This window comes from Phalacrocorax carbo, chromosome 19, assembly GCF_963921805.1.
Source record: "Phalacrocorax carbo chromosome 19, bPhaCar2.1, whole genome shotgun sequence".
Lineage (NCBI taxonomy): Eukaryota > Metazoa > Chordata > Aves > Suliformes > Phalacrocoracidae > Phalacrocorax > Phalacrocorax carbo.
In genome coordinates, this window is record NC_087531.1 from 6,302,397 (window position 1) to 6,316,943 (window position 14,547).

Here is a 14,547-nt window from a genome sequence, read left to right on the forward strand (position 1 = left end):
TGCCAGGTAACCACAGCTGATTACTGCAGGGCAAAGCTCATTACTGCAGAGCAGCAAGAACAAGCCATCCTGGGCTGAGGAGCCCCCGGACTGGGAAAAAACCTCCATATTCGGAGAGTCCGAAGGAACCTGCCTGCTGCCTGGGTGTTTCTAACCAGGTACAAGCTGTCATGAGGGACAGGGCGCGACAGGTACATTCTGGGGAAAATGGTTGGATTTTCTTTTTCAATCACTGACTGGCTGATAAAATATTACGGTACAAACGATGCAGCTTGCAAGGCCCTTGCTGTGCAGAAAGCTCAAGCTCAAGGGGAACAGGTGGATATTCCTACCGCACCATTAAGACAATCACCAATAAAGGAGAAACACCACAAATATGAGAGAATCGTGACTTTATCCTATGCTGGGGAAATCCTGTGCGTAAACTGGAGCACCAGCCCCACACCAATCTCGCTATGCACACTCTCAGAAAGGCAGCGTTCAGGTCAGAGGCAAAGCCAAGCACCTCTTTCTGGAAGTGCCTCCTTCTCCCTGCTGCCTTTCAGGAGTCCCCAGACATCAACTCCTGTTTCAGGCTCTTCTGCTAAGTGCCTGGAGGGAGGCTGGTGGCATCCAAACCTTTCAAGCACTGCGGTCTTGCCCAAAAATATGGAAAGCTGCCTGGTCATCATGTGTCCTGTGAACAAGGGTTGCAGAGCCCAGGCAGGAGGCACCAGCTTTACTCCAAATCAGGACCACTTTGCAGGGCTGCACCTCGGGGACTCCAGCCATGCTCAGGCTCTCCTTCCTGCAGAGGTGTTTGCTCCTGCTCCCACCTCCCCCCACCCCCAGCTCCTCCCCAGGACCCTTCAGAGCCGGGCTCCATCCTCCAAGGGACTCCGGCCGGGCTGCGGGGCACGGCTCCCACATCGCCGTGGGGATGCTTCCCTCTGCCGGCACCGGAGCAAATCTGCAGCGGGGAGAGCCGGCGGGGCAGGACCCGGCCGGGGAGGCAGAGGGAGCGCAGGTCCCGGGGGCCCAGCACATCAAGCCCTGCAGGTTTTAGATCCCCGATTTCCACCCGCGAAACAAACAAACAAAAATCATGGGAATTTCTTCTAAAGGCTGCCGAGGACTGGGTTAACCTTATCTGCCTCCTCCTTGGGGTGTTGTTGGGGGGGCACGTGGGTGTTTTAGTCTCCCAGTCGATGCCTGCATGGCTTGCAAATCTTCAGCAAAATGATGCAGCACTTCAGGGCATGGTTTAGGAGATATGGTAGTGTTGGGTTGACGGTTGGACTTGATGATCCCGGAGGTCTTTTCCAACCTTAATGATTCTATGATTCGATGACCTGGTCACATCTTCCAGCTACAGGAGATCACTAGGTATCCCCAAACTGCCCCGAAGGTCCCTGGAGCAGGTTGCCTTGGTGGAACAGCTCAGCCACGCAGGGGACCAGCTCTCGCTGGGGACTTGTGCGGCTCCCGGCTCCCGCAGCAGAAGCTGTTGCAGCGGATTTGCTATACCCATCGCTCTCCTGTGGCTGGATCCCAGTATGTCCCAGCAGGACCAGCTCCTGGGGATCTCCAGCCGCCAGGAGATCCGAGGGAATCGTGTCCCTGTTTGAGGACAGGAAAGTACAGCGTGGTGAGAAGGTCCTTGCGATGCAGAGAGCAGTGACAGCCCATTTATACAGAATTCACTCTCAGGAGGCACTGGGCTAGGAATGAAGTAGTTAAAGCAATGCAAAATGCAAGCAGATTATATTGTGTTATATAACAGACAGCTAATATGTTATTCCGAGCATCTGTGCTCCAGCTTGCGTGAAAAGCTCCAGACCTGAATTTCAACCCATGGCAGCATTTACGGTCCAGCCTTCCAGTTGCCGTCCCTTGCACAGTAAATTACCAGCTTCACGTTAATCTGCCCAAACATAGAAAAGCTAGATCGGTTTAAATGCATCTACCAGCCATCAAATACCAGACGCAGCTTTAAAAACAATTCGGTTAAATCAGAGCAGGGTTTTGTATTTTAAGGCAAACATAAAGCCCAGCTCCCGAGGGAGCGCAGCCCACGGGAGGGGAGATAAAGCCACCCTGGGATGGGCGGGGAGGGGGGGGAGCATTGTTTTCTACAAAGAACAGGAAACGAGCCTCAAAGAGTACATGAAAGAGACCTTAAAACAAATGCAGATCAGCAAGGGGGGACCTCTCGGCTCATCTCCCAGCTGCTCTGCCCAGGGGCAGCCTGCAGAAGCTGCTGCTGTAGCTGGGGGGCTCGGAGGGGGGGGGATCCGGGGACCCCTCGGGTGCTGGGACCTGCTCTTTCCTCCCGGGTAGGTCCCAGTGAAGCCAAAAAGGGCCAGACGAGCCTGGGTTCACCCTAAAAAGGAGGGACCCGGTTACGGTTGGGCTCAGATGATCTTAAAGGTCTTTTCTGACTTATCCTACGATTCGGTGACCCACTCGCTGTATCACCCGTGGGGATGGGATTAACCCGGACAGGGCTGTCAGAGGATGCTCTGGGCCTTGCAGCCAGGCCCGTCGCAGCCGCGGGCTGCTCTCCCTGCTCTCAGGGCCCCCAGCACACCTCTCGTCCTCCACAGCATCTGCCCACCTCCGCCCAGCCTCAGCATTTCGGGGTTTGCTCTGTAGGGGCACCCCAAGGAGAGGGGTGACTGGTGCGGTGCCCCATGGGTGACTCACCCCGCGGCGGGGCACTGGGAGCTCTCTGGCATGCAGTTGGCCTGGAGAAACTGAGCCGCAGTCAGCGAGGGAGCGGGGGACATCACAAAGGTGCAAAAAATGCACCAATGTTAAAGGCAGTTTTTCTTCATGGAGATGCCCCTTATCTGCTCTTAAAAAAAAACAACCAAGTGGGTTTGGCCCCTGCAGAGCTTAAACCCCTCTGCTGAATTTCACTGTTTCATTTTGCTACGCCTAATAAAATAAGGTTCATGTTAGAGCCAACTGGCAAAAATTACCTGCAATGTACCAGGAAGCCATTTCCTCCCATCCAAGGCAAGCCAATGGCCCACTGCCAAAGGGAACAATGAGGGACTGGGGCTGGTCCTGCGAGCCCTCGTGTTCCTGTTTACTCAGAGGCTTGGAGGTTGAGCGGAGAGATTTCTCTGGATATTTTTAAAGATAATTTTTAATTAAGACATCGCCAGCAGTACCCACATCCTGCAGGAACCTTCCTCCTGCGCGGGGTCCCTGGGCATGGTGGCACCATGTCGTGGCGGGGAACCTTCCTGAGCCCCACGTAGCAAGTACCACCAGCTCCATTTACACCCTTCCAGCCCAGCAGGGCCCAACAGCACCACCGGGGCCGGGGGGGCCCACAGCCATGAATCCTCGGGCTGCGGCTGCCCCGCTAAGCCTTGCCTCGCCTGGCTCATGACGGCAGGATCCCCAGCTCACTATGTTTGTACCCGGAGCACAGTCCTGGCCAGGGCGAGCCATGGGCCTTGGAGGGCTGCCCGTCAGATGAGAGAAGGGAGAAACATCATTGTAACCCTCGTAGTAATGAGGGAGCTCCCGTGATTATCTCGTCCTTCCTTGAGCAGAAAGACCAACCAATGCCCCGGCTTTATCAGCCTGCCTGGACGCTGCACAGCTGGCGGGTGGAGACTCAGCAGCGGCCGAGAGAGGCCTGGCATGGGGACCGGGTGCTGGGGTGGGAACGTGGTGCTGGGGTGGGAATGTCATGGTGGGGGTGGGGATGCAGTGCTGGGGTGGGAATGTCATGGTGGGATGGAAATGTGGTGCTGGGGATGGTGAACCTGGTGCTGGGGTGGGAACATCATGGTGGGGATGGGAACGTGGTCCTGGGGTGGGATCGTGGTGCCTGGGGATGGGAATGGTAGGAATTGAAGGAAGGAAGAAAACTGTAGAACTGAAGGATGGAAGGAAATGGAAAGGGAAGGAAGGAAATGGAAGGGGAAGGAAGGAGGGAGGGAAGGAGGGAGGGAAGGAGGGAAGGAAGGAGGGAGGAGGGAAGGAAGGAGGGAAGGAAGGAAGGAGGGAAGGAAGGAAGGAGGGAAGGAAGGAGGGAGGGAAGGAAGGAAGGAGGGAAGGAAGGAGGGAAGGAAGGAAGGAGGGAAGGAAGGAGGGAGGGAAGGAGGGAGGGAAGGAAGGAGGGGAGGAAGGAGGGAAGGAAGGAGGGAGGGAAGGAAGGAGGGAAGGAAGGAAGGAGGGAAGGAAGGAGGGAAGGAAGGAGGGAGGGAAGGAAGGAGGGAAGGAAGGAAGGAGGGAAGGAAGGAGGGAGGGAAGGAAAAGGAAGGAAGGAAATGGAAAGAAAGGAAGGAAGGAAGGAAATGGAACAAAGGTGGGAACATCATGGTGGAGATGGGAATGTGGTGCTGGGGTGGGAACGTGGTGCTTGAGGACAGGAACATGGTGCTGGGGACGGAAATGTGGTGCTGGGGAAGGGAACGCGGTGCTGGGGGCGGGCAGATGGTGCCCAGGCATTGTGGACGCGGTGCCTGGGCGTTGGAACACTGTGTTGAGGTCGGGACTGCGGCGCTGGGGACAGGAACGCGGCGCCGGGGTCCGGGGCCGCACGCGCGGTGCGGCGCAGCGCGTCGCCGGCAGGGGGCGCTACGGGGCGGGGGGTGCGCGGGGCGGCGCGCGGCCGGCAGGGGTCGCAGCGCGCGCCGCCTTTGTTGCCGTTGGCGCCTTCCTCTGCCGAGGCGGCGGCGGCGCGCGCGGGGCGGGGCGGCGGGAGCGGCGCGGGGAGCTCGGAGCGGCGGGCGCGGCGGGCTCGGCTCGGGGCGGCGGGAGGATGGAGATGAAGAAGCGGTTGACGCTGGAGCTGCGGAACAAGAAACCGGGCGAGGTACGGCGGGCCTCGAATGCGTGGTGGGGGAGGTGGGGGGAGGGACACGGGACCGGGCGGGCACGTGCTGCGGGGGCGGTGGGGGGAGGGGGTCCCGCACGGCGGGAGGGTGTGGGGGGCTGAGGGGGGGTTGGGGGGTACGGAGCGAGGCGGCGGGGAGCTTCCTCCCCCCCCCGGCATGGCGACGCGCACGTGCGCGACGGGGCCCGGCCCGGGGCGGCGGCGACGGCGCGGGGGGGGCGGCCGGTCCCGGCCCGTCCCGCTGCGGGAGGCGGCGGGCGGCGGCCGCGCCGCGCTGCGCTGGCTCACGCCGCCCCGGGTCCGCTGAGCAAAGGCCGGGTGGCCCCGCGCAACCATGGCGGCTCGGCCATGTTAGCGGCCGCCCGGGCCTGCCCTGGCCCGCCCCGCCGGGGCCCCCTCGGGCCGGGGGCGACGAGTCGAGTTCCCCCGGGGGCCGCGCTGTCAGAGCCGCCTCAGCGCCAGGCGGGCACCGGGCCAGGCCCGAGCGCGTCCGTCCGAAGCGGGGGGGAGCCGGGCGCGGGCACTAAGAGCGGGGCCGCGGCATCCCCTGGCCCGGGGAAGGGGCTGAGGTGGCGCCCGGGCCGCGGCGCATCGCCTCACCCTGCCGCCTCCCGGCCCGGCCCGGCGGGGGGAGAGGAGCCGGCCGCCCCCCTCCGCCGGCAGCCGTGGGTCCGGGCCCGGGGCTCCCCGCCCGCTCCGAGCGGTTCGCTCCGGCCCTGGGGCCTCTGCTCCCGGGGTCGCCCCTTATCTCGGCCGCGCCGGCAGCCCCGCTCGCCGCCTTGCAGTGAGATAGCTGGTGGCTGTCACCCGGCCCGGGGACAGGCGTGTCGCGGCAGCCTAAATTGAAGCGTGAGCAAAACGGCTTCAAAGTGGAGCTTTTGGAAGAGATGCTTTCTGGATGGCAAGGGGACTTGCAGGACGAGAACGATTTGAGGAGTAGAAGTGTACCCGCGAGGCTGCAAGCTGCGGGGCTGCTCTGGTTTGGCACCAGGAACTGGAGCGGCTGGCACGCCGCAGAGGCGAGCGGGGTCAGAGCGTGCGTGCCCTGGCACCGCAGCCGGTGCGAGCCGGTGTGGCTGCTGGAAGGAGCCGTCCTGGCCGCTTCGCCCCGCTCCAGCGCTTGCTCTGCAGCCCAGGGCAGGGGGCCGCTCCGGGTTAAAGCTGGTCTCGGTCAGGTTAGTTCATAACCTGATAATATTCAGGCTTACTGCCGTGCCCGCACCAACAAAGCGACAGCGGCAGAGGGCTGGCTTTGGCCACCTTTACACCCATCATGGTGACAGAGTCTCAGTTCATTTGGAGGCTCGTCTGGGGTGTGGGGAGCAAAACGAGCTCAGCTACAAAACTCCTGTCTGAGCCTGGCTGTTGCTCAACTCGGAGCACTGACCAGCAATGCCACTTCTGGAGTTTTAAGCGTTAATTTGTTTGGAGCTTGTGCTGTGGCGATGGCATGGCAGGCCTGAAACTCTGCTGCCAGTAAGGCAAAGTGATTTTAAAATGACTCCCTAATAGTTGACTGCTCTGAGCAAGAGAGGTAAAATGGGAGTGCTGCAAAGGAGGAATTTGGAGAGCATTATGAGCCTTCTGGCCAAGGCTGATCTTTACATCTTGCTGTGAAGAATGTATGGGCTAAAAGCAAGTTTTGGAAGTAGCCTGTGAGAGCCAGGGCTTGAGCACTCACTGTTGCTTTGGGGAAGAGGGGGATGCCAGGTGTGTTTACCCTCCAGGTGGCTGGTGGGGAGCAGTTCTGTGCTGATGCTTCATGGTCCTAATGCCACAGGGGTTTTTGATTTTTCTGCTGAATTACTGGGTAGCAATGGCTTCTCTGTGTGTAGTCTCTGCTGGGCAAAATATTAGATGTCATCAGTGGTCCTGAGCCTGAGGTTGAGCTCATCTGCTTAGAGCCCTGCCTAGGCAGATGAATCACCTCTGTGTGGAGACTGTCACTGGGAAGCGAATCCACTAGTGGCAGGTTTTCCAGCACCCCAGTGGCATTGTGAGAAAGTTGAAGGGGACAAAACCAGATGACCTTGTTTGGCCTCTTGTTAGTGAAGCCTAAAGCCTGACTCTGAAAGCTTTTCTGATGCCTCATGCATGAAGTGTTTTGATGTAACCTCATGGTTCAACCCTTTAATGCTTCTTAGTGGAGAAAGTGGACCTTGGTTGGAGCCACAGGGTGTGGGGTAGTGCAGCGGTCACGAGTTGCATGGCTCATGCTTAAAGGGTGAAGTCCTAACCACCATGAGGAATTTTCACCTTGTGCCCCTGCAAGAGTTTATTTGGCTTTAGGATCTTGCATGTCCTTTAATGTGAGCAGGGAGAACCTTCAGACACACCTGCTGCTTTGGAGTGTGGGTCACTCCGCCTGGTGTCAGCTTGACAGACTCGAGGTGAGGCTTAGCTGGGTGTGATGACAGCTGCTGGGTGTCTCTGTTGGCAGGTGAAGGAGCTGGTTCTTGATAACTGCCGTTCGGACGATGGGAAGATCGTTGGTCTCTCTTCAGATTTTGAGAACCTGGAGTTCCTCAGCATGATCAACATCAACTTGCTGTCTGTCTCCAATCTCCCCAAACTCAACAAACTCCGGAAGGTGAGTCAGATGTGTGGTCCCATCTCCAGCAGTCCTCGCTCTAGGACTTCTGCTGCCCTGTCCCTGGTGACAGTTGTTTTTCTTGTATTTGCTGGGAAAAGGCCATTTGATTTTGCTTTTTCCTCTGTAGCCTACAGCCTGAGCAAGTGAGAGGTGATTTTTTTAGTACGTAACAAAATGCTTTTGAGCTCATTGTATGTTTAGTGTCCTTTTGCTCTTGCTGTCATGCTACTGTCAGAAGCTTCAGTAACGTAAATATTTTGGATTTTAGAATTTTTGGATGTGGTGACAGCTAGGGGGACATGTACCCCTGTGTCCTGCAGAATGGAGGTGACTGGGAGGGCTGTGTTACTGTGGGAAAGGGGTTTCAAGTGAAAACTTGAACCACTGCTCTACGGCGTGGTCTAACGAACAGGGTCTGGAGATCGGGTGCCCCTTCTGGGCTGGTTCTCAGGGTGATTTTATTCCCCACGTTGCAAGCTTGGACACTTTGTGACCATGTGATATTCCCTTCTGGCAGCTGGAGCTGAGTGATAACAGGATTTCTGGTGGCCTTGAAGTTCTAGCAGAGAGAACTCCTAACCTGACACACTTGAATCTAAGTGGCAACAAGATCAAAGACATCGATACCCTGGAGCCCTTGGTGAGTGGAAGGCTGTGCTGGCATTGAAGGGATGACATTGTTTCCTTTGGGGAGCGTGTCTGTGCAGCAGAAGTCCAACGTCTTGGTAACTGTTCCAACAGCACTTCGTGGTTCTGATGGGAACAGATGAATGGGTCCAATTTGAGGTTGGGCTAATAGTTAATGGCTCCTCTGTCTGGAAAACCACCAGCCAGTTGCTAAAAGAAGCATGAAATTGGGCTGGATGAGTAAAACTGGATGCAGTGCTCAGTGTCCATCTGAGAAAGGACCATTAATGGGTCGGATGCAGTTTGAGGTAGGTGGCACCTGGGGTGTCATGGAGATGAGTTGCTTGGACACCAGCGAGGGTGTCCATCACATCAGTCCGAAGGTGCTGTGACAGCACCCAGCACAACAGCATGCATTGCAGGGGGTTCCCATTGCATCTGAACTGCCCCAAAGAAGGCTCTTGCCTTGTGATCCTGATTCTGTAGCTGAAATGTCTGATCTGGGGCGTTTGCCTCCTTAGCTGTTGCCTTTGGTCCCTCCATCCCCTCCAGAAAGAGCTTGAAACTGTTTTACTCCTCCTTTGCTTGACCTGGTGCACGGTGCGATGGCCTGACCGGGAGAGTTGCTGGGCTGTGCTGAAAGGCATGTGGAGCACAGTCTGCAGGCGCTGTGCTTTGGTCTCCCTGTGTTGTGCTCTTGGGTATCTTGCCTGATGTTTTGGGCAGGATGAGTCTGGCTCAGCGATTCCTCCTGCTGGGGGAGCTGGGCTTTCCATGCTTGTTGCCTGCCCTATTCAGAAGGGAGTAAGATTTGCAAATGGTTTCAGAGGGAGCTGGCTCCAAGGAGGGGAAACTAGGACGGGGAGAGCTGAAAAGAAATCATCTTTGCCTACGGTTAGCGAGAGCAGTAACTTCTCTCCATCTGAGGAGCACATGGTGCAAATAATGCATGCAAAGACACTTTGTACTAGATCTGGGTAGCAAACCATCTGTCCTCTGATGGCTGCCTGATCTTCAAACAGTGGCAACTTGTAAATAATTTAACAAATTGATCTTTGCAGAAAAAGTTGCCAAACCTGCATAGTCTGGACCTCTTCAACTGTGAGGTGACAATGCTCATCAACTACCGGGAGAGCGTGTTCACCCTTCTGCCCCAGCTCACCTACCTAGATGGATTTGATGCTGATGACCAGGAAGCCCCTGACTCAGACCCTGAAGCAGATGGGGATGGACTGGAAGATGAGTATGAGAATGGGGAAGGTGAGGATTTTCTCCTCTTTTCCTCCTTTTTTTTTTCCCCTGGGAAAAACAACCCCTTTTTCCCTTCTGCATGGCCACGTTGCTAAATAAATGGTGATTGTACCTTGCCAGTGAAGTGGGGGCTGTTTGGGTAACGCGGCTCCCTCTGTTGGCAAGCTGCGTAACAAATGAGACTTGCTGCAAGCTGACGGGGCTTGTTGCCAGCACTGCTTGGGTGTGCTTGTTCTGTGTGATGGCCTGCCCATTGCTCACGTCGTGCTGGCATTGCAGGTCCAAGCATTGGGAATAGCGAGTATTTGGGAACTGTAACCATTACCACCTCCTCCTTTTGGTAGAAGGCGAAGAAGAGGAGGATGATGATGATGAAGATGATTTGGATGAAGAAGTCATTGATGATGAAGATGATGATGATGATCTGGAAGGTGAAGAGGAGGAGGATGGAGTAGATGATGAGGTGAGGCATTCTGTCATCGGTATAAATCTGCAGCGCCACATCGCTGTGTCTGGTAGCGTGTTTGTCCCTTAATGCGGTGGCCCCTCTGGCCCAATGTCACCAAAGCCTCTGTGGGCAGATCTGAGGAATGCCACCATCTCCTCTGGCTTTTCCCGAGCACCTTTTGACTCGCGGTCTGCAGTTTTACCCGTTCAGACTTGTTTATTGCTTGGCCTGGTACTTCCAGTGGCTTCAAGCGATAAAGCTGTGCGGCCCCCTTCATAGGGACGCAAGGAGCTCTTTAGGAACCGAGAACTTCTCCCTGCTTGGCTTCTCCCTTAGGCTAGAGTAGGGCGGGAGCAGAAGTGAGGGAAGTTGTTGCTGTGGGATTGCACCTTGCTCATGGGATTGTGGTTCTAGCAACAAAGTATCTTGTTTTGACTCCAGGAGGAAGATGAGGAGGAAGATGGTGAGGATGATGATGAAGATGAAGCTGATGGTGGTGAGTCAAATCCTAACAAACTAAGTGCTTGCAAAGCTGCCTCAGTCTCACACATCTGGCTTTGTAGAGTGCTGCTGTTGCCTGCAGCTTTTCCCTGGTAGAAGGTGCAGCGTTTCTGCTTGCGGGCACAGCTGATGCTGGTGCTTACGCCAAAGCTGACTATTGAATAGTGGTTATAACCAAAGGGTCACGCAGTGGTGATGAGGAAACAGGTTTCAGTGCTCCCTAATACCTATCAAGCTGGGCAAGTCTGCCAAATGTTAGAGGGAAATTGCCTAGAAAGCCAGTTCTAAGTAGCTTGAACTGATAGTCCGTGCAGGAGCAGGGCTTCTGTCACAGAAGCTCACGTTAGCAGTGTGTGTGAGGAAATGCACTTGGAGACGGGTTCCTCTCTCTTCTCGGCTGTAGAGAGGAGGGTAGGCCCGAGCTGCTTGACTGGAGTCCAGACTCCTCTGGTTATAACAAACTATAAACACCTGAATGAATGTTGACAGAATATAGTGGCTGGCGTGACTTCAAATGATCTTGTATGAGCTTGGTCAGAAGTGACTCAGTTCTGCAGATGCTATGTTTTTGGGGGTGCTCAACAAAAAAAGCCTGTTTTCAAGCAGCTGTTGAAACGTGGGGTGCTTGGAGGGCACAGAAAATAGGTAGTGTCTCATGCTAGTCCAGGCTTTTCTGGGTACCATGAGAAACTGGGCAGGGTGGATCTCCGCTCCCTAATGGTGCCAGTCTAGTCCATGCTTGTTCACCAGCAAGCTGTGGCTGACGTGGCTTGCAGCCACAGTTCAAATGCTGTTCCGCAAGACTGAACAGAGCTTCACGCTTCGCCTCTTTTTGCAGACCTTCCACGAGGAGAAAAGAGAAAACGAAATCTAGAGGATGAAGGAGAGGAAGATCCAGAAGACGAAGAGGACGATGAGGATGACTGATCCGAGCGAGCCAATCAGTTTTACAGACTATGACTGTGCTTGTCTTAACCTCCCCGTTGTGTCTATGTGAGACTGTAAATCCCTGTCTCCCACTCCTTCCTCCTTTGTATGGCTGCAGCCTCCACAATATATTTTTTTAAAATGTAGAATACTGTAGGCATTCAGGGGAATCTTCCATACAAAGCTCACTTTCTCACAAGTATGTCATGACCAAAGGCTTTCTCTGTTCTGTGGTTTGTGCAGCAGTTTGCAAAAAAAAAAAAAAAAAAAAAAAAAAAAAAGAAAAAAACTTTCCTCCTAGGGTATCTTTCGTGTCTGAAATCAGCCTTGCCATACTGCACCCAGAGCTCCAGCTCATCACCCTGCCTGCCAGCAAAGAAGGCATGTTTGCTATCCGCATGACCTCAGACCAGCTTTCTGAAGACGCTTGAGCCATCTTGAGCAGTGGGTGCAAATCTGGTTCATCTAAATGGACTCAGAGCGAGTGATCACTGAGGTCTCTGATCAGAAATAATGGTGATGTGATCTCTGGAGATGCTTGAAGATACTTTAGTGCTGGGGATGTTGGGTGCCTGGGGTCTTGGGGAGGGGAGGTTGGCTGCTTGCAAGACCTGGTACCTCTGACGATGCACCTTGCAGTAGCCCTGCGCTTGCTTTCCTATCTTTTTATAAACTTGAATAGTTTTCCTGGTGGCCACCTAATAACTTTTGCTTGGATGTCCAAGTAAATCTGATTCTTGCAGCTGTGAGCATCTTCGCTGTGACGAGGCTTCTCATCACCCCATAGCAGCCTCTGCCTTTAGGAAGAGATAGGAAATAGCAGGTCAAGGGATACTGCACTTCTGTCAAACTCCATTTCGCACTGTACAGAATACGTTCAACCAGTATCACTGTGATGCACCTAACTCGGTGTTCCCCGGGAGACCGTGTTAGCCTATATATTCTCAGGGTCCTTCTGCTAGCCAGTACCAGCTCTGGACAGTTGCCTCGGCGCCAGCCTGGTGTATGCATCCTCTTTCCTTTTCAGCATGAAGAGAAGTGCATTGATCAGAAATCCAGCTCTCTCCCACTTGTGTTTATGCTCTGCGGGAGCGCAGACGGTGCCGCAGAGCACGTGTCCTCTCACCCTGCGGTGGCTGGAAGGAGGAAGGGGGGAATTCAGCCAGGTGTAGCTCTCCTGCTGGAGGGTTTCCGACCCCTTGCCTGCCCTTCCTCTGCCTGGGGGTGTTCAGCTGGCACATCTGTTAGCTTCTGGAGAGAACTGGCCCCGTGGCATCCCAGGGATGGTAACTGCTCGGTGCTGGGTGCCGGAGAGCCATGCTGGGGCGGAAGTAACTGCTGTTCCTCCTGCTGTTGAGGCTCTCCACCGGTGCAGACGCACTGGCACTTTGTGGTGCTCCCGGTGGTTGCTCTGGGCAATCTGTTGGCACCTGGTGCTGGGAGGCAAGACTCACAGCGGTTCCTTCAGAGGAGTGGTGTGTGTTGCAGCACATCCGAGTTTCTGTTGCTTTGTTCTGTTCTTGCTGTTGTCTCTTGCATTGTACAGTAGCTGTAACCATTCGGAGAAGAACTAGTCCTGTAAAGTGCAAACTGAGTAACTTATAAATGTTAAAGGATTTTTAAAAAAATTTCAGAGCAGCAGTTACTTCTAATTTTTCCCTGCATTTTTAGCAGATTGTATGGATTTTATATTAGCCTAGTAACTGTCAGGTTTTGATTGGTCAGACTAGTCCCAGAAATAAGGATCTCCAGCCCTTTTGTATCTTTTGTTAAAAAATTTGGATAAAACTTTTAATAAAAACTTCAATTTTAAAAAATCCATTGCAGTGAATGTTGTCTTTGCTGTCTCTGCTCTAGGAACACCTGAGCTGCAGCTAGTCTGCACGAGCACTTGGTGGAAGTTTTGGGGCAGTTTTTCTGAGTCTCTTCTAGGAGTGGTGACTGTCCTGTGTCCCCAGCATGGCCTGGTTTTGCTCTGAGCCCCAGCTGGGTGGATGCTCGCTAAGTGCTGCTCTGGTGGTGGGGCAGATTTGGGAATGCTGGGGCTGTTTGTGGGGTGGGGATGGAGCGGGGGCTCTGCTGCGGGGTGGGGTGGCCCAGACCACCCTAATGCAGAGGACTCTTGTCACGAATGTGTCCCCAGGACCTGCATGGGGTGGTGCAGCCCCTGCTGTGCTGCGCTCTCTGCCTTTGGAAGTGGCTGCAGCTGGGCTCACAGGGTCAGGGGGAGGCTGGTGAAGGGTCCTACTGCTGGGTTTTAGGGTGGGCATCTGCATTCTGCACTGGAGGAGGAAACAGGATGTTTGGGGATGAACGCAAGCTAGGGAGGAGGAACCCCACTGCAGGCTTGGGGTGGGGGTGGGGTGTCAGGGCAGCTGCCTGTGCCTGCTGAGGCTAGAGTGGTCTAAGCTGTGCCTGATGCCATGGTGTCCTCCCTCGCTGGGGCTGGAGGGGTCCCTCACCTTGCTGCAGCTGCATGGGCCTGCTCCGGCTCTGTAACAAGTTGCTGCTCCATCAGGTCTCAGCAACCAGGGGCTTCAGCTCAGGCTTCCCACTTCAGCACATCTGTCCTCTGGCCTGGGGTGAGGGGAGAGGGGTCTGTGCAGGATGGTGGGGGGCAGCTCCAGGCCCTGCATGGATCAGAGGCAGGAGGCAGAGCCATGCTGAGGCCGCTCTCAGCCCCACTCCCTGCCGCTGTCTCAGGGGTGCTGCCGTGTCCCAGTGCTGCCTGTGCAGTCCCCCTGCTCCCCCAGCCCTCCCCACTCAGGTGAGTGGTCCCCCATGTTAAAATACAGCCTTGCTGCCCCTCCCCACCCAGACACGTGGCTGTAGGGTTGCCTTGCTGCAGAAGGGAGCCCTCCCACTTGCTCCCGTGCATGGAGGCAGTGGCGCTGGAGCTGCAGCTCGGTCTGTCTGACCCAATCCAGCTGGTTCTCTGTGGCTCCCAGTTTCTCGCCATCCTCATCCAGGGCTGGTGCTGCCTCTGGCCAGTGACTCCCACAGGATGCAGCCCCATGGGTGGGCTGGGGAAGGCATCACAGATAGGCTGCTCAGCACAGGGTGGGCAGGAGTGAACCGTGGTGGTCTGCGATGCTGCTCGCCTGCGTGCAGGGATTGCAGCGGGAGGAAGGCATGTGTCCCCCAGCCAGGCTGCCATCGGCCTCCCCGAGCATCAATTGCAAGGCTCAGCTGCGGATGCTGGGGCTTAGCTCTGTGCCCCCCAGCTTGGCATATCCACGGCAGGGAGGGGCCTACAATGACTGCTGCCAGCAACAGGCAGGCCTGGGCAGGGGAGGTGGGAGGGTGAAGACCCCACATGCCAGGACCTATGTTCTGGGGTGACTATATCTGGGAAAGGGG

At 55.7% G+C, this 14,547-nt stretch overlaps 1 protein-coding gene across 2 annotated transcripts; it reads left to right on the top strand.

Moving 5' to 3' along the window:
• The first annotated feature begins 4,678 nt into the window (after window positions 1-4,678).
• Window positions 4,679-13,005, top strand: LOC104048568 (acidic leucine-rich nuclear phosphoprotein 32 family member B). 2 transcript variants are annotated; one of them, XM_064469315.1, is made up of 7 exons: window positions 4,679-4,819; window positions 7,281-7,430; window positions 7,951-8,073; window positions 9,122-9,320; window positions 9,656-9,774; window positions 10,201-10,255; window positions 11,099-13,005. In XM_064469315.1, exons 1-7 carry the CDS (start codon window positions 4,766-4,768, stop codon window positions 11,185-11,187), a joined length of 789 nt encoding a protein of 262 aa, XP_064325385.1. In that variant the 5' UTR covers window positions 4,679-4,765; the 3' UTR covers window positions 11,188-13,005. The 2 variants fall into 2 exon arrangements, with proteins under 2 accessions (XP_064325385.1, XP_064325386.1); XM_064469316.1 differs by having other exon boundaries at window positions 9,659-9,774.
• The last annotated feature ends 1,542 nt before the right edge of the window (window positions 13,006-14,547 follow it).

Bases quoted from the DNA above. Each gene is read 5' to 3' on its own strand.
- LOC104048568 (XM_064469315.1), top strand. From the start codon at position 4,766: ATGGAGATGAAGAAGCGGTTGACGCTGGAGCTGCGGAACAAGAAACCG. The intron at 8,074-9,121 runs GTGAGTGGAAGG...TGATCTTTGCAG, and splicing joins TCGATACCCTGGAGCCCTTG to AAAAAGTTGCCAAACCTGCA. The intron at 10,256-11,098 runs GTGAGTCAAATC...CTCTTTTTGCAG, and splicing joins TGAAGATGAAGCTGATGGTG to ACCTTCCACGAGGAGAAAAG.